This window comes from Mobula birostris, chromosome 17 (genome assembly GCF_030028105.1).
Source record: "Mobula birostris isolate sMobBir1 chromosome 17, sMobBir1.hap1, whole genome shotgun sequence".
In the NCBI taxonomy this organism is placed as follows: Eukaryota; Metazoa; Chordata; class Chondrichthyes; order Myliobatiformes; family Myliobatidae; genus Mobula; species Mobula birostris.
Window position 1 is genome coordinate 24,671,528 of NC_092386.1, and position 25,429 is coordinate 24,696,956.

Here is a 25,429-nt window from a genome sequence, read left to right on the forward strand (position 1 = left end):
GAATCCATGAGGTATCAAAGGCAACAAGTCCAGTGTTGGTAAATGAGGTTAGTATAGGTGAGTACTTTAAGATCAACATGGATGTGGTAGAAAGAAAGGCTGTTTCTCTGATGTATGGCTTGATGACTCTACTATTCTCTAAAATATTGATCAATCAAAGATTAAGTGAAGTCAATAACATCCTCTGGATCTATGTGGTATTGACTTTCAGCCACAAAAGATGGAAAATGTAATTTTTTAAGCCAATATTTCAAACAGTGTAGTGGCTATATAGGAAGGGATGTGTAATGGAATAGCCCATGTGCCAATAAGTAAGATTTGACAGTAAAACCTTTCAAACAGAATTATATTTCTTTTAAATTAAGTTGGTAGGTCCAGAGGCATATGTGGAAAGAAAAAAAAAGTCTTTCTGCTTTTATAGCTGTTGTCTACCCTCAGACTGATTACAGCAATTTCTGTCTTCATTTCAGATTTTGAACCTAAGAGTTATTTTTGATTTTCATTTACTCTTTGGTAAAGCTGCTTTTTCTTTCACCAGTTACACTTGGCAGCTCTGGCATCATTAAAGACAGATATAGTTGATCTGAATAAAAGACTCCAGCATACCGAGCGGGAGAGGGACTTGTTAGAAAAGAAGCTGGCTAAATCTCAGGTAAGGTGAGAACAAAATTATGGATTATATGCTGTAATATTGACAATAACAGCATAAATTGTTCAATAAATTACAGGGTCAATAATGCAATGATTAATGAGAAATGTGATTTTGGAAATGAAAATAGTTTTATTACAAATTTCATACATTTATCTTCATGAAATAATGAGCACTCATTTTAAATTCAAGAATTTTTCTATGTTATGAAGGGTGTTCAGCAAGTATCTCAGTACAATGAAAAAAAATTGAATCTACGGCATCATATTTTTAGGCCTTGCATGTCGTCTTATTGGTGGGAAATAGCACCTGAGACTTGAATCCACATTTATTTGAATGGACGTGTGTAGGGTACCATATATTCTTTACATATTCTTGGCCTGGAATATGAAAAGAAAACAGATTAAGATTCAAATTAAAATGATTTCATAGTCATAGTCATACTTTATTGATCCTGGTGGAAATTGGTTTTTGTTACAGTTGCACCATAAATAATAAATAGTAATAAAACCATAAATAGTTAAATAGCAATATGTAAATTATGCCAGGAAATAAGTCCAGGACCAGCCTATTGGCTCAGGGTGTCTGACCCTCCAAGGGGTCAAATCATATATGAATATGATATCTTCATATGTCTATTGCTATCTTTATGCAACTGAACATATGTCAAAAATGAAGGATCTCCCAGTAGTGCTGAGTATAACCATTGAAAATTGAAAGGGATTTTTCTTCCTTCTTGTAGATGGTGTTCAATTAAAAGCTATACTGTGCGTCATGTAGATAAATGTTTATATTCTTGGCAGAATAGATAACTTAAATCTGCAACAATTTTCTATATCACCTGTATTTGGGCTGGAATCAAGTGCCCCTATCACAAGGGTCTACAATGAAGAAGAAAATTAGTTATATAATATTCTGGTTTCATGTCTTCTTTATGTTTATATTTCCATTTGATGTTGCAGACAATTTCAGAGTCTCTAGTCTATGCTGACTCGAAGAACCATCTCATTTTCCCTCTGATGTGTTCTCCCCATTTGTCATTAATTTCCCCCACTCATGATTGGAGGCAATTTATCGTGCCCATTGACTTATCAACTGGCATATTTTTGGGATGTGCATGGAAACCAGAGTATCCATGGGAAATCCACTTGGTCAGAGAATGAACATGTAACCTTCACACAGCATCAGAAGTCAAAGAGACAGGATCTTTACTAGCTGCAACACTGCCCTAAGTGCATGACAATTATTGATGTGTATTTGAAGTATGGACACTGTTGTATTCTGTGAAATGCTGGAACAAATTTCAGTGAAAAGCTCTTGTGAACAGCAGTGATTTGAGCAAACTGTGTTTTAATGATAATTGGAGTATAGATAATGGTCAGGATATGGTAATATTTCCATTCTGCTTTTTGCCTCTCCTAGTGCTTTCAATTTCATTTGTTATCTGCAGTTTGCATCAGCCCCAGAAATAATTTGAGAGTCCTCTTTGTGGCAAGCACCAGCACTGTGCCATTCTGTCTCCCTATCAAATACCTTCTCCCGTCCCATTTTGTCCCTTCCTTTTGCTTTAATTTAAATTTAGCTTCATTTCTAATTTTTCTAAATGCTGATAAAACTGTTTTCTTCAGATGCTGTTTGGCTTGCCTACTGTTCCTAGGATTTTCTGTTTTTATTTCCACGACTGACAGGCGTGGTAGCAGGAATGCTGTCACTTGACATTAAAGCAGGTTCACATTCTATGGAGGCAATGCTATTTTCTTATGGTAGCATTTTGAGTTTGCTGATTTGTTTGGAAACTATTGATAAACTACTGTGATCTTTGAACTGATGTTGACAACCATGGTGGGAATCAGTTAAAATTCCAAAGCAGTACTGAGACCTAGAGAAGTCGTGGTGTAAGCCATCTGTGGCAACACCATACAGAAGCTTTATTCTTTTGAATATGATTCACTCCAGAAATCCGTATAAGGACCTATGCAAGTTAATGTTAATGTCTCCAGAGTTCTTGACAAGGAACATAGATTTTCTGTGAGATTTTGTGAATTTCATCAAGCATGTACTTAGATAAGCTCATTCATTATGTCTCTGGCCCTGTTGATCTTTGCTTAGACTTCAATGTGTTGGGGTCGTGTGCAACCTCAAATCATTCTTGCATCTACTGGTGAGTTGACAGATGCTCTAATCATTTCTGACTGCAACCCTCATGCTCCTCAGTTCTGGCTTTTCTTGTGTTTCTGCCTGCTGCTTAACCACCTTCCAGCAACTCCAGTCCTCCAAAATACATTGTGAATAATCTGGTGACTCCCATTACAAGCTTAACCAGAGTTTTTTTTCCATTGCTTAGCAAAACACGAGTAATTGTGTACCTGAAGTATTGGAAATGAGAGCTTGATTGATGGCTATTGATGATAAGAGTAGGCGCATTTGTCCTCCTGTTATTCTGTAATGTTGCCTGCTGTTGTGTACCAAAACCTCCATTGCACTCTCTGGAAAATCTTGAAGTTTGTGTGTGCAGCCAGTTCTAAAAACACAAGTTAGTTTTCAAATAACTTTTGCTACTTGTAGAATTTACCTTACTTATAAGTACTGCAGGCTGATTGCATGTTTGACATTCATTTTATCAGGCCTTCTGATGTCAATTAATAGTAAAGGCAACAGTCATGTAGACCACCAGGCAACGCCAATTTTACCTTCTGCTTGCAGTGATATATGGGCGTAGGTTATGTGTACTACAACTTCAAATGCCATGAGCTATTTTCTCCCCATAACAGAGTAAGATTTATTTCAGATTTTCTTTGCAAATTGAATATTATTCAGTATTTTTAGTTGCTTCCATCAGTATATTACCTTTTAATTACATTCATCCTCTGCCAGTGTGACTGGGGCAGCTTCTTCCAAAGATGGAAGGTGCTGAGTAGAAGACTAATTAGTTATTTTTTCTTAAATTGCCTCTATCACTTCAGAATTTGCTAACTTCACTTTTCTCAATTCTTGCAAACTTACGATGGCGCCAATAACTGGTGATGCTTTGCATGTTGCTCCGTTTAGGACTATTTCACAGTCACAACCATGGGTACTGCAGTTAGCAACATCGTTTTAAGACATTTAAAACATCTATCCATCCTTAAAATGAGTGAACTTTGGTCAACAGTTTTGGGTTGTGAGTGCAGTTACCCATAAAGAAAACGGAAGCGTGGAAAGTGGGCTGGTGGTCTGTAGATATGATTGAAATGCAGTTGCCATAGACTCAGTCTCAACTTTTTGCTATTGAACGTACGGTCTCTGCAAAATAAAATTGAGGACCACAGAGCAAGATTGCAGAACCAGAGGGACATCAGGATCGGCTGTGCAATTTGATTCATGGAAACCTGGCTAACCCCTGCCATTTCAGGTGCAGCACTGCAACCCAGAAGCTTCACTGTTCACTGAAATGACAGGATAGCTGACTCTTTTAAAGGTAGAGAAGGGGGAGTATGTTTCATGATTAACTCATTGTGGTGCAGAGACATGGTGGTTCTCAATCCTGCTCAACTGACCTGGAGCAGCAAGCAGTCAAGTGTTAATTTTATCTGCCGATGGAGTTTTCTGCCATCGTCCTGGTTGTGCTGTACATTTTATCTGTAACGTCATGCAGGCAATGGAAGATCTGGATACCATGATCAGCAGGCATGAAACAACACACCCTGATGCTTTCTCAATCATTACGGGGGATTTCAACCAGGCCAACTTGAAGAAGTCGCTGAATAACTACCACCAACATATCAATTGTGGAACAAAGCTGACCACTGTTATATCACCATCTAGAACATTTATCACCTGGTGTACGAACAGTGTCCACAGAACGCAGCACCAGAGGTGAGGACGAAGGAGGTATGATCAAGGGAGACAGAGGAATACATACAGAACTGCTTTGAGTTGGTGGACGGAACAAGAATTCAGGGATTCATCTTCGAAACTGAGTTACACCACAGTTGTCACTGACTTCATTATGACCTGTGTGGTTGAGTATTGTCCTTTGATACCTCAGTACAATAGCTATCACTACAGAGGTAGTGCTGAGCAAACTTATGGGCCTGAAGATAGTTAAGTCCCCCGGTCCTGATGGAATGCATCTCAGGGTACTGAAAGAAATCTAGGCTGGTCCTGGCAGATTGGAAGGTGGTGAATGTCACGCTACTGTTCAAAATAGGATGTAGACAAAAGGCATGCAACTATAGGGCTGAGAAGTGGCAGATGGGGTTCAACCCGGAGAAGTGTGAGGTGGTACACTTTGGGAGGACAAAATCCAAGGCAGAGTACAAAGTAAATGGCAGGATACTTGTAGTGTGGAGGAGCAGAGGGATCTGGGGGTACATGTCCACAGATCCCTGAAAGTTGCCTCACAGGTGGATAGGGTAGTTAAGAAAGCTTATGGGGTGTTAGCTTTCATAAGTCGAGGGATAGAGTTTAAGAGTGGCGATGTAATGATGCAGCTCTATAAAACTCTGGTTAGGCCACACTGGTAGTACTGTGTCCAGTTCTGGTTGCCTCACTATAGGAAGGATGTGGAAGCATTGGAAAGGGTACAGAGGAGAGTTCCCAGGATGCTGCCTGGTTTAGAGAGTATACATTATGACCAGAGATTAAGGGAGCTAGGGCTTTACTCTTTGGAGAGGAGGATGAGAGGAGACATGATAGAGGTGTACAAGATAATAAGAGGAATAGATAGAGTGGATAGCCAGCGCCTCTTTCCCCAGGGCACCACTGCTCAATACAAGAGGACATGGCTTTAAGGTAAGGGGTGGGAAGTTCAAGGGAGATATTAGAGGAAGGTTTTTTACTCAGAGAGTGGTTGGTGCGTGGAATGCACTGCCTGAGTCAGTGGTGGAGGCAGATACACTAGTGAAGTTTAAGAGACTACTAGGGAGGTATATGGAGGAATTTAAGGTGGGGGCTTATATGGGAGGCAGGGTTTGAGGGTGGGCACAGCATTGTGGGCCGAAGGGCCTGTACTGTGCTGTACTATTCTATGTTCTTTATAGGCCAACATGAGGAATTCTGCAGATGTTGGACATTCAAGGAACACACATCAAAGTTGCTGGTGAATGCAGCAGGCCAGGCAGCATCTCTAGGAAGAGGTACAGTCGACGTTTCAGGCCGAGACGCTTCGTCAGGATTAACTGAAGGAAGAGATAGTAAGAGATTTGAGAGGGGGAGGGGGAGATCCAAAATGATAGGAGAAGACAGTGGGGGGGGGGGGGGAGGGATGGAGCCAAGAGCTGGACAGTTGATTAGCAAAAGGGTTATGAGGGGATCATGGGACAGGAGGCCTAGGGAGAAGGTAAAGGGGGAGGGGGGGTTATAAACCAGAGGATGGACAAGGGGTATAGTCAGAAGGACAGAGGGAGAAAAAGGAGAGAGAGAGAAAGAATGTGTGTATATAAATAAATAACGGATGGGGTACGAGGGGGAGGTGGGGCATTAGCGGAAGTTAGAGAAGTCAATGTTCATGCCATCAGGTTGGAGGCTACCCAGACGGAATATAAGGTGTTGTTCCTCCAACCTGAGTGTGGCTTCTTTCTCTCTCTCTCTTTTTTCTCCCTCTGTCCCTCTGACTATACCCCCTGCCCATCCTCTGGTTTCCCCCCTCCCCCTTTTCCTTCTCCCTGGGCCTCTTGTCCCATGATCCTCTCATATCCCTTTTGCCAATCAACTGTCTAGCTCTTGGCTCCATCCCTCCCCCTCCTGTCTTCTCCTATCATTTTGGATCTCCCCCTCCCCCTCCCACTTTCAAATCTCTTACTCTTCCTTCAGTTAGTCCTGAGGAAGGGTCTCGACCCGAAACGTCGACTGTACCTCTTCCTAGAGATGCTGCCTGGCCTGCTGCGTTCACCAGCAACTTTGATGTGTGTTGCTTAACTATAGGCCAGTTAGTTTAACATTTATAGTTGGGAAAATGCTTGAAACTATCTTTAAAGAAGAAATAGCGAGGCATCTGGAAAGAAATGGATCCATCAGGCAGATGCAGCATGGATTCAACAAAGGCAGGTCCTGTTTGACAAACTTACTGGAGTTCTTTGTGGATAGAGGGGAATAGATGGATGTTATTTACTTGGATTTCCAGAAGACATTTGATAAGGTGCCACATAAAATGCTTATCCATAAGATAAGGATGCATAGTGTTGGAGGTGATGTATTAGCATGGATAGAGGATTGGTTAACTAATAGAAAGCAGAGAGTTTGGATACATGGGTGTTACTCTGATTGGCAGTCAGTGGTGAGTGGTGTGCCGCAAAGGTTGATGCTGGGCCCGCAACTGTTCAAGATATACAGTAACGATCTGGAAGAGGGGACCGAGTGTCGTGTATCTTCGGTTTGCTGTTGATATTAAATGGAGTGGAAAAGCAAATTATGCGGAAGATATGGAGAGTCTGCAGAGAGGTATAGATAGGTTAAATGAGTGGGCAAGGGTCTGGTAGATGGAGTACAATGTTGGTAAATGGGAGGTCATCCACTTTGGAAGGAAAAATGAAAGAGCAGATTATTATTTGAATGGTAAAAAATTGTAGCGTGCTACTGTGCAGAGGGACTTGGGAGTGATTATGAATGAATCACATAAGGTTGGTTTGCAGGTGCAGCAGGCTATCAAGAAGGCAAACGGAATGTCGGCCTTCATTGCTAGGGGGATTGAATTTAAGAGCAGGGAGGCTATGCTGCAACTGTACAGGGTACTGGTGAGACCACACCTGGAGTACTATGGCAGTTCTGGTTTCCTTACTTGAAGAAGGATATACTAGCTTTGGAGGTGGAGCAGAGGAGGTTCACGAGGTTGATTCTGGAGATGAAGGGGTTAGACTATAAAGAGGGATTGAGCCGCCTGGGACTGTACTCGCTGGAATTCAGAAGAATGAGAAGAGATCTTATAGAAACATATAAAATTATGAAAAAGATAGATAAGATAGAGGCAGGAAAGTTGTTTCCACTGGTAGGTGAGACTAGAACTAGGGGACATAGCCTCAGGATCCGGGGGAGTAGATGTAGGATGGAGATGAGGAGGACTGCTTTTCCCAGAGTGTGGTGAATCTGTGGAATTCTCTACCCAATGAAGCAGTAGAGGCTACCTCAGTAAATATATTTAAGACAAGGCTGGATAGATTTTTGCATAGTAGGGGAATTGAGGATTATGGGGAAAATGCAGGTAAGTGGAGATGAGTCCATGGCTAGATCAGCCATGATCTTATTGAATGGCAGAACAGGCTTGACAGGCCAGATGGCCTACTCCTGCTCCTATTTGTTATGTTCTTAAAAATGTACTGGACATACCCAAACCACAAATCGTGGATGAACAGGAGATGCCTAGCCTGCTGAGGTCTAGATCTGTGGCATTCAAGACTGATGATCCAGAGCTGTACAAGAAGTTCAGGTATGACCTCTTCCGATTGAAGTTAGAGATAGAATTTAATGCACATCAGCTCTGGCAGGGTTTGTAAGCCATTGCTTCCTACAAGGCAAAACCTAACATCATGAATGTCTATGAAGCTTCACTCCCAGACGAACTCAACACCTTCTATGTACGCTTTGAAAAGGAGAATAAAACTATACTTGTGTGAATCCCTACAGCAGCTGGTGACCTGATGATCTCTGTTTTGGAGGCTGACGTCAGAACCCTTACAAGGCAGCAGGCTCTGATAATGTACCTGGTATGGCACTGAAAACCTGTGCTCACCTACTGGCGGGGGTATTCAAGGTCATCTTCAATCTCTCACTATGATAGTTGGAATTTTCCATCTGCTTCAGCAGGGCAACGATTATACCAGTACCCAAGAAGAGCAATGACTATCACCCAGTTGCGCTCACATCTAATATGATGAAGTGCTTTGAGAGGTTGATCTTGGCCAGAATCAACTCCTGCCTAAGCAAGGACCTGAACTCACTGCAATTTGCCTATAGCTACAATAGGTCTACATTGGATGCAATCTCAATGGCTCTCCACTCAGCCTTGGATCACCTGAACAGTAGCAACATCTACACCAGGCTGCTGTTTGTTGATTACAGCTCAGCATTCAACATCATTATACCTTTAGTATGAATCAACAAGCTCCAAAACCCAGGCCTCTGTGCCTCACTGTTCAACTGGACCCTTGACTTCCTCATCGGGAGACCTCAGTCATTGCGGATCAGAAATAACATTTTCTCCTTGCTGACTATTAACACTGGCACACCTCAAAGATGTGTGCTTAGCCCACAGCTCTAATCTCTCTGCGCCCACTATTGTGTGGCTAGGTGCAGTTCAAACGCCATCTATAAATTTGCTGGTGACACAACTATTGTTAGCAGAATTTCAGATGGTGACGAGGTGGTGTATAGGAGCAAGTTGGTTGAGTGGTGTAGCAATAACCTTGCACGCAACGTAGTTAAGGCCAAGGAATTGATTGTGGACATCAGGAAGGGGAAGCTGAGGGAACACACACCAGTTTTCATTGCGGCATCAGCAATGGGATAGGGTGAACAGTTTTAAGTTCATGGGTATGAATATTTTTGAAGATCTCTCCCGGGTATAATATTGATGCAATTACAAAGAAGGTATGGAGCAGCTATATTTAATTAGGAGTTTGAGGAGGTGTGGTATGACACCAAAGACTCGTTAATTTCTACAGTTGTACTGTAGAAGGCATTCTAATGGGTTGCATCACTGATATGGAGGAGCAAATGTGCAGGAATGGAAGAAGCTCCAGAAAATTGCGAACTCAGCCAGCTCTGTGAAAGGCACTAGCCTCCCCAGCATTCAGGACATCTTCAAAAAGTGATGCCTCAAAAGGCATCATCAAGGACTCCATCACCCAGGATATGTCCTCTTGTCATTGCTACCATCAAGGAGGAGGTACAGGAGCTTGAAGGCACACACGCAATGCTTTAGGAAGAGCTTCTTCCCCGTTGGCATCACCTTTTTTGAAATATATTTTTCTTATTGTAATTTATAGTTTTTATTATGTATTGTAATGTACTGCTGCTGCAAAACAACAAATTTCATGACATATACCAGTGATATGAAACCCAATTCTGATTTAAACAAAAGTAACAATCTATCTTTTTTAACTGTATGTTTTGCCATCTTTTAGCATGACATTGTGGTTTGTTTTATTTCTTTACTACTTGATAGTTCATCTATATTAAAAACACTCTAAATGAAGATGAAGATTTACTTGACAATCTTGTTAAATATGACTCAGTAGCAAATGGAGCGAAATTTTATATTTCAAATCTACCCTTTACATTCCAAAAGTACTCCATTGTATTAAATTCTTCCTGAAATATAATTATGGTTATTAATTATGCATCTCTGGTGGCAATGTCCCATAAGTAGTTCATGAGAAATGTTACTTTTAAATAGGGCTATTGGATTAATTACATATATATGAGAGACAAATTTAGAATAACAATGGATTTGTTTAGAGGCAAGTTACAAAATTGAATTGCAAACCAATGTTTATGGATCAGTATTTATCAATCAAAATCTTTTTAGATAGTTGTTTTCTGACTGCGGGTTGAAGGAGCCATGACTGAAGATTAGTCAATCGGAAAGTTGACCTCAGAAATTATTTAGTATAGTAGAAAAGGGCAATCTTGATGCTTTTCACTTTATGTATTGTCTTTTTAGTGCGAACAATCTCATATGATGAGAGAGCACGAAGATACTCAGGAAAGGACAACGCTACGCTATGAAGAACGCATTACTGAGCTCCATAGTATAATTGCAGAGCTAAATAAGAAGATTGACAGGCTGCAGGGAACAACAATAAGGTAAACAGTATCAGAATATCATATTAATATTGTTTTTAATTTGTTTTCAGATTTTTGTGATTAAAAAGCCGAAGTATATTGTTCTATTGTTACTGAGTGGGTGCTGTCATGCTAGTAACATTCTAGAGCTATGATGCCATGAAGTTTATTGAATAACAAGTCTTGTTTCTCAAATATGTGATATTCTGTTTTTGTGTTTTATTAGCTAGTTGTTTGGAGGCTATACAGTTATGTTTATGAAACTTAAATTGACAAACAATGCATTTTTACTTGGAGGTTCTGCTCCCTCTGATGGCACAGAAATATCATTGACTTCCGTGGAATATCATTGTTGGTATTATTTCCTTGAGCTGTAATCACAATTCTCTGCAGTTTGTTGTGGTCATGGGCAGAGCAGTTGCCATGCAAACCTGTGATGCATCCATGGACTTGTTTCGATGATAGGTTGAAGATGTCTGGGAGGCTGGAGTTGATGTGTGCCATCACATGTCCAACATTTGGGAGTTCAATTCTGGTGCTGTCTGTAAAGTGTTTATACATTCTCTCTGTGAACATGTGGGTTTTCTCCTCGTGCTCCAGTTTCCTCCCACAGTCCAAAGATGTACCAGTTAGTAGAGTATAGGTCATTGTAAATTTTCCTGTCATTAGGCTGGTGTTCAATGGGTGGGTTGCTGGGTGGAGTGGCTCATTGGGCCAGAAGGGCTTGTTCTGTACTGCGTCTCTAAATGAAATTAATAAATAGATCGCGCAGTCACATGGTTTTATAATGACAGTGTCTGAAGCAAAAAATAAACTGCTGGAAGGACTCAGTGGGTCAAGCAGTATCTGTGGAGCAAGGGATGGTCAATGTTTCAGCGCATGACCTTGCATCAGGACTGCGAATGGAAAAGAAAGATGGCCAGTTCTGAGCTGTATGCAATGCGATTTCTGTGTTCAGATATTTGGACACCTGCTATAGACCAGTGAGTTTTTAACTGATTTGAAAGCAGGCTAATTTAGGCTGGACTTTGCTTTTCCAACAGGTTTGGTGACGGGGCCAGTTCTCCCCAGCATCTCTTTCTCTCCGTGTCTTTACCACTCCCCAACCCCCAAGTATTAACGTAAGAAGATTCATGTTGTTGAGGCTTGGGGAAGCAAGTTCTTGCATGGGGATCCACACAAGGTTCTTCTGCCAGTATGAGGGTTAGTAGGTAGTGTGGCATCTCACTTATAACCAGAGACTGTAGTCCAAACATGTTACTCTTTTAATAAATTGACATATTAAAATTAACTTTGCATTTCAATTAAGTAACACTAAATAAAATAACCTTGTTTACTATTAAAGTCATAAAAAGCATTTCAAAAATTAGTGCTCCAATTTTCAACTATTTGGGTAAATAAATCTCCATTGGAGCCAGTTGAATGGAAGAAATTTACATGCCAAGCAAATGGGTACTAAAATCTGTCCAAATGTATATATTTTGATCATTAGAAGATAACATGAATAACCCTTGAGCATTTGGAATGATTAATGTAATTGCATTTATAGAATAGGTTTAAACAAAATTTCTTAATCAAGAGCTAAACTTCAATGGATATCATTCTACCGGCACAAAGTAAGGAATGACAATAATGAGCTCTAAATTTAATGAAGTTAAATTTTGTAGTTAATGTAAATATTGGAAAAGCTTATCAAATTGGATTGGCTAATTTAAGAATTTTGAGCCTTTTAGCTTTTATTTCATATTTATAACCACTTTTTGCCTTAAAGCTTTGAAAAAAATGAACTGTTTTTTCAAATGGAAATTTCTTGCTTTAATTCATTAATTGCTACATCCACTGAAATATATATGGACATTTTTACATTACTTCCTTGTTGCTGAAGTGCATGTCGAATTATTCTCTCACCACTAGCATTTTGACTTCACTGTAATATTTCAATTAATATTTTATATCTAGGAACTAAATTCAGCTCTTTCCATATTAATAAGCCTAACTATTTTGTGTTTTCTCACAGAGAAGAAGATGAATGTTCAGATTTGCGATCAGACCTTAGCCACAGTCAACACGAGGCAAACGAAGATTCCAGAAGTATGGATCAGGATCAGACCTCTGTTTCGGGGCCTGAGAACCAGTCGATGATGGTCTCTGTAGATATAGGTAAGATGATCCTAACACAAAATAATGTATTACACAGTATAACCAAAAAGTGTTTTTTAAAGATTAGAATGCTTATTTAGACTTTAGATGTTTATAATGTGAAATAAAAACAGAAAATACTGCAAGCACTCAGCAAGCTTGGCCATGTCTGCTTTAATGAAAGGTTATTCATCTGACACGAGCTGTTCCACAGATGTTATCTGATCCTCATGTTTGCCGAACTTCAATTTTATTTTTTATTTTGTTTTGTTAGATTATATCCTTTATACCATAAGGTAATTTTAATGTCTTATTTATAATAAATGTGATGATTTTAACTCCTTGGAAAAGAGAGGGTAGAACTTTGACAGATTATGGGGAGGGAGGGGGGAGAGGAAATGAAGATACATTGCAAGACATAAATTCGCCTTTCAGTTATCTAGGCGATATTTACAGTCCTATATGATGCACACTGAAAAAATTTGATTTAACATATCTGCTCTTTCACTATTTCTTGTTATTAGTTAAATCACTGGCCTTCTCCTCTAGAGGTCTCACACTTATCTAAATCACCTTCTTCCTATGTGTATATCCGCAGAAACACTCATTGCTTCTTTTACTGTTGAGTACAACATTCCTCTCTCAAATCAACTTTTTTCTTGAGATTTTTAATCTTTTGCTGCTAAATCCTAAAATCTTCTCAGACCTCTGGCCTTCCACCAGTCCTTGCTACCTTGCATGCTCTAGTTTTTAATTTAATGGTGTTCCTCATTCTCATTAGTTCCTTATTTCTGGTTGAGGTAATATCCAATGAGTGTTGTGGATCAGCTGTTTGAATGTCTATTACTGGTCACCTGTTAAATGTCTCTTAGGTTATTCTTTTCCCCCCTTCCACCTACCTTCATGCTGCTATAATAGTCCTTACTTAAGCTAAAGTCCACGACTTTGGTCTTCTGTTCACACTCAAACTGCATCTGGAATTCCTTCATCTTGAGGAACCTGATAAGAGCAAGTGTATTCTGGGTTTACCTAAAGCACTAAGTGCTTCAGGAAGTGGAAGTAATTTATTGTGGAAAAAAGTGATCACCTTAGAATGCAGCAGCTTCAATGAAATTCAGCCCTATGTTGAAATTCTAATGCTTACAAACATCGGTAACCTAACATAATCTTATAAAATATTCAAGCTCTGATTCTGTCAGTAGTAGGTTTGCGACCATGGACAAGATGTGGTGTCCTAGAGAGGAAGGTAGGCTGGTGGAGAAAATTGAGTAGGTGGTAAAATGTTGTTGGTTGGCAAATGTTAACAAAATGTCATATTTTTATTTTAAAGTTTGCTGAGCTCCTTGTGTATTGGAATTCAACTTATCCAGGCAAGTTAGGAATGCTCCTTTGAGTTCCTCACTTGTGCTTTGATGGTCAAAATATCAGTCATTGCATGTGGTTCTGACCTGCCCTTGTGCCAGATGAGTTTTTCTAATGTTTGCCAAATCCTGGATAAAGTATAACTGAAGTTGAAAGAAATAATGTATGTACAATGTAGTTTCACTGAACAGAATCACTAAAAATGATTTGTAGAAAAAAAATCGGCACGTACACGCATGCGCACACAGATGCCCGCGCAAGGCTTTATGGTCATGGTAGTCTTTCTTGGGGTAAACACAACGTAGTTGACTGTTACTCTTGTCCGTTGGCAACCCTACACCCTCCCCCACCCCCCAACCCCGGGTCGGCCGGTCTGCAAGAATATTGTCAATAATAAACCGGTCCGCGGTGCAAAAAAGGTTGGGGACCCCTGCTTTAAGCACTGGGCCTGATTGAAAAGGTCAGGGTGTCAGGTCTAGAGGTGAGGGATGTACTAGTGTTCAGCTCACTGCGCTGATCTGAGGCTGTGACCTGCAACTAATGGGCTTTTCCATCGGCTGCAACTGGCTTCTTGTTTGTGGAATCACCTTTGTGAACATCAGCTCTGAATGTTATTTTGTTACTTTTATTGTTTGCACATTGGATGTCTGACAGTCTTTTTTTTAATGAGTTCTATTGAGTTTCTTTGTTTTGTGGCTGAATGCAAGGAGATGAATCTCAAGGTTGAATGTAGTATACATACTTTGATAATAAATGTACATTGAACTGTTCTGGTTCACATAAAATTGTGATGAAGATGTGTATAGTGCAATGCAGCAAGACTGATGTCATGGATTACGTCACCAAGCAAGAAGAGATCAAAGGTGCTGGTCAAAAGTGATAAGATTTTAGTTAAAAATTCAGGATTATTGGGAGTGTAGACAAAGTAAGCTATAATAGCATTGTTTTAATAGGTTGGGATAAGAGAGTGTAGGTTTGAATGGTCAAATATGGGATATAAGTGATTGCAGTATTCAAAAGGAGATGGTGACTCTTGGAAAAGGAAGTACAGTGGATTCTGGTTAATTGGGACGCATTGGGACCAGTACGTTTGGCCCAAGTAAATGGTTGCTGCAGTTAGCTGAAGTTCAATTGAAATACTGTAAATTCTGGTGTATAAGCCGACCTGGAGTATAAGCCGACCCCCCCATTTTCAAGATTAAAAAAGTGACTTTTTCATGTTACCTTTGTATAAGTCGACTCCTTTTGTAGAGGGTTTGGATCAGGGAGGGAAGTTTTGGATTAGGTTCCCACTGGTAAAGAATCCTCTGAAATGTAACCCCCGTGAAACCATTTAACATCCATCGTAATGTCGTTAAAACATAACACGGGGTGGTGGGATCAGTACATGTACTCAGTATTGAGTTTGCGACCACCATGTACAAAAGATTAAAACGAATGCAATGTGATGCTGGCTTCAAACTGAAGGTTGTTGATTTTGCTAAAGGAATGAATAATTCTGCAGCTGCTAAGAAGTTTAGTGTAAACAAGAAACAAGTGAGAGAGTGGAGAAAGGCAGAGGGAAATGCCAAAGACGAAATGTGCAAATGTGCAAACCGCGGGAAAACATGCTAGTGGCCAGAACTGGAAGAAAAAGTTTTACAGTTGGTGAATCGGTGTATCGTCTGGATACATTGTTACCAGAGAAATGATTCGAGTTCAAGCGTTGAAATGGGCTGAAAAACACAGTGAAGTCAGCGAAAATTTCAAAGCTACGTGAAGTTGGTGCACCCGATTTATGAATAGACGTGATCTTGTGTTGAAACAAAAAACAAAGATTGCTCAGAAGTTGCCGAGTGACCTTGAGAATAATATTATGGCCTTCCAATCGTTTGTAATCAAGCATTGAAAGGCACATTCTTTCCCGCTCTCACTGATTGGTAACATGGACGAGGCACCAATGTTCTTTGATTTTGCTGGCAACCACACTGTCAATCAGAATTGGGGGAAAACAGTCCTTGTCAAAACAACTGGATACGAGAAGCAACATTTTACTGTTGTGTTAACGTGTATGGCTGATGGGACCAAACTACCATTTTTAAGAGGAAAACATTCCCAAAGAAAGAAAAATTCCGGCAGGGTGTTGTTTACATTCAAGAATGCGGCTGGATAGACAAAGCGGGTTGCTTGAAGTGGGTTAAAGAGGTATGGCGTCAATGTCCCGAAAGTTTCTGGAAGGAAAAGTTGCTACTTGTCTGGGACATGTTCAAAGCGCACTTGTCAAGTAAGACAAAAGCAACATTGAAAGCTGAAAATATGGACATTGCAGTCATCCCCGGTGGTTTGACGTCCATGCTCCAGCCACTAGATGTGAGTTTAAACAAACCATTCAAAGAATTCATGTGTCGACAGTGGAATGAATGGATGATGTCTGGAAATCAGCCATTCACTCCAGCGGGAAATATGAGGGCTGCATCTCTAGCTACAGTTTGCGAGTGGGTAGTGCAATCGTGGGAAGAAATAAAGGCCGAGTGTATTGTGAAGGCCTTCAAGAAGTGCAGCATCAGCAATGCTTTGGATGGCACTGAAGATCATTTGCTTTGGGAAGAAGACAATGGAGATTTGGCAGCCAGTAAAGCTGCAAATGACGATGTCGAAGCAGAAATTGACAGTCCTTACGATGGTATGGTGACTGCTGAAGAATGGGACCGATTTTCGGAGAGTCAGATAATGAAGAGTGTGAGAGTTTAAAGCTCTGAACGTTTGACGACAACAACGTGCACAAGTAAATTGAGAAAAAGAATGTGTTTTGTAGAACTTTTCTTTTGTGTAGATTTCATAAGCGTTTGTATTTTCTTTTGTATTTGACTCAAAAACAGCCAATAAATATGACTTGTCTTCTATGTATTCATTTTTCCAAAGTTGGCACCCTTTGTATAAGCCGACCCCCTAATTTTAGGACCAAAATTTAGGGCCAAATTCTGGGCTTAGACATTGTAATTTACGGTAGTTAAAAGGTATGAAAAAGACAAATGAGTAACACTTTATGCATTTAAGTAAAATATAGAACAAATTACTGTCAATACCTTCACAGTACTATAAAACTGTAAATTAGTTCCGAATAGTTTTCAATGGAGGAACTCATCTGCCGTGTTCTTTTGATTGACAGTAACTGAACAAGATCAGCGTAGACACATAGTACAGATAATGGACTGCCTTCATTCGATCCTTTGGACCAGGGATTCCCAACCTTTTTTATGCCATGGAGCCATACTATTAACTGAGAGGCCTGTGGGCCCCAGGTTGGGAACTTCAGACAACTGCATCCTCCAAATCTTCAGTTTCATTCAGGATGATGTTGATACCTTTGTAATTGCTAACTTGTCACAGTGGTGAAATTGTTTCATTTTCACTCTAGGCCATTTCTGGCATCTCCAAGCCTGAATGCTTGAAATCATGGTGAACAAAACAGTTCTGAATTATGTTGCTGTTTATTTCTTCTCGCCAACTATCAGTGACAAAAATCACTGCTGTTTGAATACAAAAAAACACAACTGACACTATTTAAAAACTTACTGCTGTAAGCATGGTGCAGTGTCTAGCAGCCATACAAGTGTACACATTGATGCTATTCAGAAATCGGCCACAGTTTCCTACTTCAATTAAGCGGCGTAATGTCCCAAATAAATGAAAGGAATCCTGACTATTTTCTCAAATTAATTTTTGTTCTTTAAGAGTTGTCCCAAATAAACAGCTGCCCTGATTAACCAAAGGCCCATTTAACTGGAATCTACTGTAGTTTTAAGTTTAAAAAAAAGTCAGGAGAGAGAAGACTTGGACGTATTTTTATAAAAATTAAACAAAGGTGCTAGATATCACTTAGACCATTAATCAAATGAATATAGTTAATGTTTTATTTCTGCCTTTTTTCTTGGTAACTCAGTGGGAGGTTGAGGGGAAAAAATTACATTTTAACTAAGCTGTTTGCATGTCAGACAAGAATGTGCTATGAGAATTGATTCAAGCCAAAAGTGAATAAGTTCAATAGTTTGTTGGGCTGGCAAGGAGAGAAGTGTTTCCTTAATTAAGAAATCATGTTAAATTTCCAATCCAATTTCTAATTTGGAATTGAAATTTGCAAGCAAATCTGTAGCAAAACCATTTAAAGAAGCAGTTGCTAAATATTTGGTAAAGGATGGCATTTCAGAAGATGTTGGAGAAGAAAGATGGATACGAGTCAGGAACAGGAATATAGGGGGTCATTTTTACTTTTGTAACGGGGCAGAATTGAAGGGAAGGTGGAGAAATGAAAAGAAGTTAGAGAAATTGATGTTCATACATCAGGTTGGAACCTACCCAAACAGAAAATGAGGTACTGCTTCTCCAACCCAAGAGTTGCCTCATTCTGGCGGTAGAGGATGCTGTGGACCAACATGTTGGAATGGCTATGGGGATTAGAATTTAAATGGTTGGCAATTGGGAAATACTGCTTGTTGTGGATGGATTGAGTTTGCCTTTATATTAAATTATATCTTGGACTTAAAGGAGTGGAACTTAAGGTAGCAGTGGGAAACAGTAGTGCAGTGGTTTTAAAGAGAACCAGATATAAATTTTCACAAGAGAGGGTGGTTATGAATTGTAAGAACAAATTGGTAGTTGTGGAAATGGTGTGTAAAAGACTGCAGTTGGTATTTGAAAATGGAGAAGTGAATCAAAAGGGCAGTCTCCTGCAATCTCTCCCTTTGGAATGGGCACAGAAGAAAGATTGAGAAAAGGACTTTATCTCTAAGGAAGAAAAAGCGCAGGTTATTCCATTGTTTCTGCTTTTGAGTAAGTGAATGAGACCATGGATGTTGTATTCTAGCTGCCTAGATACTTAAGCTTGGGCAGTACGATATGGAGGGCAAGCTGTTGCCTATGTAGCAAACTCCCCCTCACCATGCATTCAATGAACCAAAAGGAATGGTAGAAAACCATACAATTTGGTACCAGCAGCATTGCAGGAGTTGCAAGTCTGTGTTGAACTCAACATAGGACTGTCTTAGGGATATCATCTCCTGATTTATTCCTCTGGGTTTACTCCCAAAGCCTTCCCCATGAGTGGGTATAACCACAAGGCAGCACAGGTTTGAGATCAGAGTTTTCCTTCTTCTAGATGAGCTGCCGACCATGGCTGACGAGCCACATCTACCCGAAGCGACTGATTTTAAGGCACCGGTAACCTGCCTTTGCCCCTTCTCCTGTCAGTAGAAAGAGTTCCCATGGGCTTAGGGGCTAAGCCACATGTGAAGGCCAGGAGCTGGACTTGTTTGTTAGAGGCCATTGGGAGCATTTAATAGGTAGGGGGAGCTTGACCTCATTACTATCCCTGGCTCTAACAACCTTGAGGAACCAAATTGTTTCTGCTTTTAATGTCTCCTATATTTCCTACAATTGGAATACCAGAAGGTATTTGATAATTTGACAGATTAGAGATGATTACAGAAATTAAAAACTCTTAGCATATGGTAACATTATAGATAGAAAATCGGTTACCAATGAAACAGTAGAGATAAATGGTCGTTATCAGCTGGAAAGATGTAGCAAGTGGTATGCCACAGGAATAGGACTGGGGCCTGAACATTTTGCAAATTATGTAAATGACATAAATAATGGCACCAAGATACAATTGCTAAATTTGCTGAAAGGTGGGAAAGCAACCTGGAGCACAGCTTGTAAAATGACAATTGATCCTCCACTTTTCAGTTAATGATGCAGATGCTGAAGGAATAAAAGCTGCTTTCCCAGATTATCCTCTAAAAGTGCACTGCATGCCTCATCAGGCTTTTCATTATGACTTTCAAATGTGATATCAATCTGACAACTAGGAAGGAATATTATCCAGAGGAAAGTGGGAGCTAGTTGCCATCTGCTCATTTATTACTGTAGAGCAATGACAGCGATCAAAGACCTTCCTGAGGAATACAGGGGGACATAACGTAACTGGATGTGGGATCACACTGTATGAATCTCAAGTTTGCAGACAACACAAAATGGGAAACAATATAAATAAGCTTGAATATAATTTAGACAAGTTGAGCAATGGACCAAATTCGTGGTAGATGGAGTATATCAAGGATAATTGTGAAATTATTCACTTTGCTTCTGAAGTATTATTATCTGAATAAGGATAGATTAGCAAAGAGGGAGGTGCTGAGAGACTCTGATGTCCTTGTACACTAGTTTGTGAAAGTAAGTATTTGGTTACAACAAGGAGTTTCTCCAGCAGTTGGTTCTTTACCCTAGGTTATAGCATTAGCAGTCTCTTGTGTCGCCATTACCATAAACAGCTGTGATGTTTCTGCTGCTGGACCATTGAGTCATCAGCTGGGTCCATCCGTCTTCAGATGTTTCATCCCCTAACCGAGAACATCCTCAGGATGGTGGGACAGCAGAAGGTGATCGGTCTTCTACTCCCGACGGTCAGACACCCAGCTATTATCGTCTCTTTGCAGCCAAAGCCAACTGGACGCTCTCTCTGCTGCTTGGGCCATGGTGTTAACGGCTCTCTTCCTGGTTCTCCCTTGTATCCCTAAAGCTGCCATCATCTTCCAGCATGACATGGTGGGAAATCCTGGTTTAGGAACAGATATTACCCTTCAACCATCAGGCTCTTGAACTAGGGGAGATAACTTCACTCACCCCAACACTGAACTGTGCCCACAAACTATGGACTCACTTTCAAGGACACTTCATCTCATGTTCTTGATATTTATTGATTATTAGTCATAGAGAAGTACAGCACAGAATCAGGCCTTCATCCCATCTCGTCCATGCCGAAAACATTTAAGCTGCCTGCTCCCAGCAACCGGCACCCGGACCATAGCCCTCCATATCTGTACTATCCATGTACCTATCCAAACTTCTCTTGAACATTGAAATCAAGCTCACATGGATCACTTGTGCTGGCATATTCCCCTTAAACTTTCCACCTTTCACCCTTATGCCATGACCTCTGGTTGGAGGCTCACCCAAGCTCAGTGGAAAAAGCCTGCTTGCATTTATCCTATCTAAACCCCTCATAATTTTGTATACCTCTATCAAATCTCCTCTCAATTTTCTTTGTTTTAAAAAATATAGTCCTAAACTATTCAATCTTTCCTTATAACTTAGGTCCTCCAGACCCAGCAACATCCTTGTAAATTTTCTGTGCACTCTTTCAACCTTGTATACATCTTTCCTGTAGGTAGGTGACCAAAACTGCACACAATACTCCAAATTAGGCCTCACCAAGGCCTTATACAACTTCAACATAACGTCCCATCTTCCATGCTCAATACATTGATTTATGAAGGCCAATGCACCAAAAGCTTTCTTTATGACCCTATCTACCTATGGTGCCACTTTCAATGAACTATGTACCTGTATTCCCAGATCCCTACTGTTCACTGTGTAATGACTATTATTATTTTTTTGTTTCTTTGTATTTACTGTGAATGGCCACAAGAAAGTGAATCTTAATGTTGAATATGGTGACATATATACAGTCTGTACTTTGATAATAAGTTTACTTTGAACTTTGAAAAAATAATTTTGCTTTTGGTGCAAAGTGATCCAAGTGGTCATAGTGCTGTTAAACTGTAGTGATGAGGATGTTGCCAGTTAGTTCAAGAACCGAATGGTTGAAGGGAAGTAGATGTGCGACCCTGACTTCTATATTTCCTACCCCACTGAAACTGCAAGAATCTGGCATAGCTTATCTGGTGGTGGCAGCGGCCAAGTCATGACATGAATTCAAGAAGGAGGGAGACAGCAGCAACAGGGAAGAGAAGTTTATGATTAAGAATGTTCATTTACATTCTAGACCAGGCCGAAAGGTGTAACATTACTTTAAGGGTCAGAACAGGGGAGCAGAACCAGCACAGTTGCTCTTGATTGAATGGACAAAGTGGCGCCATGTTTTTATGATTCTTTAATTTCTTTCTTTGTATCCTGAACTGCTGGTTTTGGTGGGAGGTAATTGGGTTGGCAAATTGCTGGTGCTGTGTTAATGATTGAGTACTTAAGAAAAGATCACGCACAACCCTTATACATGATCATGTCCTAATCTTTAATTACCCACTACTTGCAATACATAATTCTTCTTTCTAAGCATCAATATAAATTCTTTCTGCCTCAACAAAGTGTTGATGAGGAGGTGGCATAAGATAATGTACAGAATTTGAGGGATAAAGAGAATTGGGAAGTTAGTAGGAAAGGACTATCTTGATTACACCGTACACAATTTTAAGAATCCCCCCACACACATAAGTACCAGTGCACTCTGCTGTGTAACTTTTATAAGATTATCTGCATCTGTAGATCCTTGTTACTTCTGAAACAAGATGAATGCAAATAGAGCTGTTAACAGCTCATGTAAAGCACCTTTCTGACATTAAACTGTATTACCATTTCCTCATGGTTGGTCAAAATCATAAAATTTACCTAATCACCATGGGAGTATGTTCACCAAATGGACCGCAGCAGATATCATGGCAGTTGGGCATCTTGGGCATTTAAGAGTGAGCAGGGAATGCTGACCTGGCCAGTGATATCCACTCTTAGACAGAATTTTAAAAAGTAGTCCAGCAGAGGCTGAAGAGAAGGCTATAATTTAAAGCATGTTCCTATAAGAGCTTCAGTATAATTCTCCTCAAATCTCTTCAGTTATACTTAAGGTCTTATGCCAGCCTCAAGGAGAATGTGGCAGCTGCTTGACTTAGTTCACAAATACCTTAATGGTAGCATCTTGAAAGTTTCTGAAACCTATAAGGGATTTGCAGGGTTATGGGCAACTGCAACAGATGTTCCTTTTAGTTATTACTTCCACTTCCACAGACTACATCTGTGGTAATCAAATAGACAGAGAACAATGAATGGAGTGGCTTCTGTAGAATGGCAATTGGAATACTTATTGCAGTCTTTCAAGTCTTTGAAAATCTTTGGTTGCTATCGATTAATTATCTTGTATACAGATCTGGTAGAATAAGTGTACTATATTTTATCTATTAATGAGCTTGGTGGACTTTTAATGGTGGAAATGTGATTTTTTTTCTGGCTGGAAAAATAAAATCTCTCTAGATTTAACTGCTAAAATAGGCAAAGAAATTCATCTGTTAAAATTTCTTGTATTTTGAAAAAACCTATTCGGGCATTGGATGGAAATAAAAGGTGCTATATAAATTAACACTTGATTAATTATTTGACTAAATTTACATTTGAAGTTAAGTTTTCTTTTGGAAGTAAAACATTGCAGATGTCACCCTGTATTCATGGTGAGGCAGAGTTAACATTTCAGATTAATGACCATAATTGAACAGAAAAGTTAGGTGCATCTCCATCCAGCGATACTGGGTAATCATTTGAGCATTTCCAGAATTTTTTCTATCTTCCCAAAAATATCAGATGTGCTCACATTTACCCGTGTAATCACTGGGCCATATAGAGATTAGTACAGTGAGTGACAGCTTTATCTGTACTCTTATTGCTGTGATCTGATATCAATCAGTTAAAGCAAACTAAAAGTAAACACTAGAACTCAGACACCTTTTTTTTGGGTCTCCAAAGTGACAGCCTAACTTTAGTGTTAAGTTCCTGGTTGATCTTCCTCATCTTATTACAGTTGTTTCTCATTTCCAGATATTTTAGAAATGATTTTTACAGTGTTTGCCTTTTTATAAACAGCTTGAGGTATTGTTGCTTCTACTTCCAATATCTGATGAAAGAATATTTATCAGTTCATAACTACTTTACAAATCTGAATCTATGCACTGAATGTCAAGCACTGCTTCATTTTGGTTCTATAAAATATTAATTGCATATACTTGCATAACATTAAAATAATTTTATAGCTATTAGAATCAGGTGTTTTTTCACTGATTTTGAATGTTGTGAATTTTGTTGTTTTGTGGAATTAATATAGTGCAAAGGAGCTGCACACAAAGAGTGTAATTTTTTTTATCAGCTGTAATAATGAAGTGAATGTTTTTCTTTTGTTTTAGATACCTGTAGTGACCTCAATTCAGAGCTCCAGAGGGTGCTGACTGGGCTGGAAAATGTAGTTTGTGGAAGGAAGAAGAGCAGCTGCAGTCTTTCCGTAGCAGAAGTAGACAGACATATAGAGCAACTCACTACTGCCAGTGAGCATTGTGACCTAGCTATAAAGGTATTCGTTTACCTTGAGTTTACCTGCAGTGTGGCTTTTATCTATCTACGTTGCATTAATAACCGCGCCTCCAAAAATATACCTAAATGGTTGAGGAATTGCTTTTTGGTTGATAGAGTTGAGAACAGTACTATATTGTTCTAGTCTCTTCCTTAATCTGCTTTTGCTCTACTCCTATACCTTCCCTTGAGTCCCAATGAATTCCAGTAAAATATTAACATCACAGCAAAGACAGTTTGAGGACTTACTGAGCTTTATCTCATCTTTTATTTATATTTTCTATTTTATCTTTGTCAATGGTTAACATATCACACATTTATGAAAAATATTGGGTGATGTCTGAAATGAGGCTATCTGTGATGTTCAATTGGGAAAAAAAATCAAAAGCTGTTAAAGTTTGATAGCAGAGTAACACCAAGGAATAATGACGAAATAATGTTGTTACAGCAGTATCCAGTTGGCCAGTACAGGAACTGCTTTGACAATTTGGGGTCCTAGTGTATGGTCCATTTTTCCAGTGCCTATGCTTATAGCAACAATCACAGTTTAAAAAAAAACGAGGCACTGTTTGCAGTTCTGACAAGCACTTCTCTAAACCGACAATGCTGCAAATTAACTGGCATTTCATCTCATTTTTTTTGTGGTTTATCTGTGCACAAAATATCTCCTACAATTTAATGTTACAGTAAAAATGCGTGTAGGTTTTGTGAATCTTGACATATTGGTAGATGCATTCTTTAAAACATTGTTTGTCAAAAGTTTAGCTGAGATTTAGGATGGACTGGATTGATAAATGAAATTATTCACCAGTTTAGTGCCACTTTGACTTGTTAGTGCCATACTTACTTGGGAGTTAGAGACAGTCTTGATTCACTCAGTGCCCAGTCAAATGCACCTATGTAATGGGACAAACAGAAATCTTGTTATTCAGAATAGAGTAAAACTGATATCCTAAGTATATAAAATATTCCATCCAGCCTATTTTTTTTTTGAAGGGAAGCTGGGATTTTCCTTAATTTCATTCTCACCAATCAACCCATTCACATTATCACTTGACTTTTACATACTGTAAATTAGAGGTCTATTTCCAGGACCTGAAATTTGCTTAACATAACTTCTTGTACTTAGTTTATTGTCATATACATCTGGATTCAATGAAATTCCTTGCTGACATGAAGTTTACAGAGTAAGCAGTGTGCATGGTATACTTTATTGTTGCCAAACAATTGATACTAGAACGCACAATCATCACAGCGATATTTGATTCTGCGCTTCGCACGGTAATAGTACGTATAATAATAACTACAGCAAAACACTTGAATGGTGCCATGTGGTCATTGCTACAACAATAATTTTAT

The 25,429-nt window shown here is 39.5% G+C and overlaps 1 protein-coding gene and 1 long non-coding RNA gene across 4 annotated transcripts in view; one reads left to right on the forward strand and one right to left on the reverse strand.

Moving 5' to 3' along the window:
- The window catches only part of mcc (MCC regulator of WNT signaling pathway), a 133,401-nt gene that overhangs the window by 70,937 nt on the left and 37,035 nt on the right, over positions 1–25,429 (forward strand). For 2 of the 3 annotated variants that reach the window (XM_072281397.1, XM_072281399.1), the window contains 4 exons: positions 539–652; positions 10,287–10,429; positions 12,426–12,568; positions 23,908–24,071. In XM_072281397.1, coding sequence (XP_072137498.1) covers positions 539–652; positions 10,287–10,429; positions 12,426–12,568; positions 23,908–24,071 — 564 coding nt within the window. The remainder of the gene's footprint in view (positions 1–538; positions 653–10,286; positions 10,430–12,425; positions 12,569–23,907; positions 24,072–25,429) is intronic. The other variant, XM_072281398.1, reaches the window with a different exon arrangement.
- LOC140211564 (uncharacterized) overlaps positions 828–25,429 on the reverse strand; it is a 41,515-nt gene continuing 16,913 nt past the window's right edge. Inside the window, exons 3-5 of the long non-coding RNA XR_011889510.1 lie at positions 24,918–24,966; positions 3,016–3,170; positions 828–1,029 (exon numbers count right to left, since the gene is read on the reverse strand). This is a non-coding gene — a long non-coding RNA (uncharacterized lncRNA). The remainder of the gene's footprint in view (positions 1,030–3,015; positions 3,171–24,917; positions 24,967–25,429) is intronic.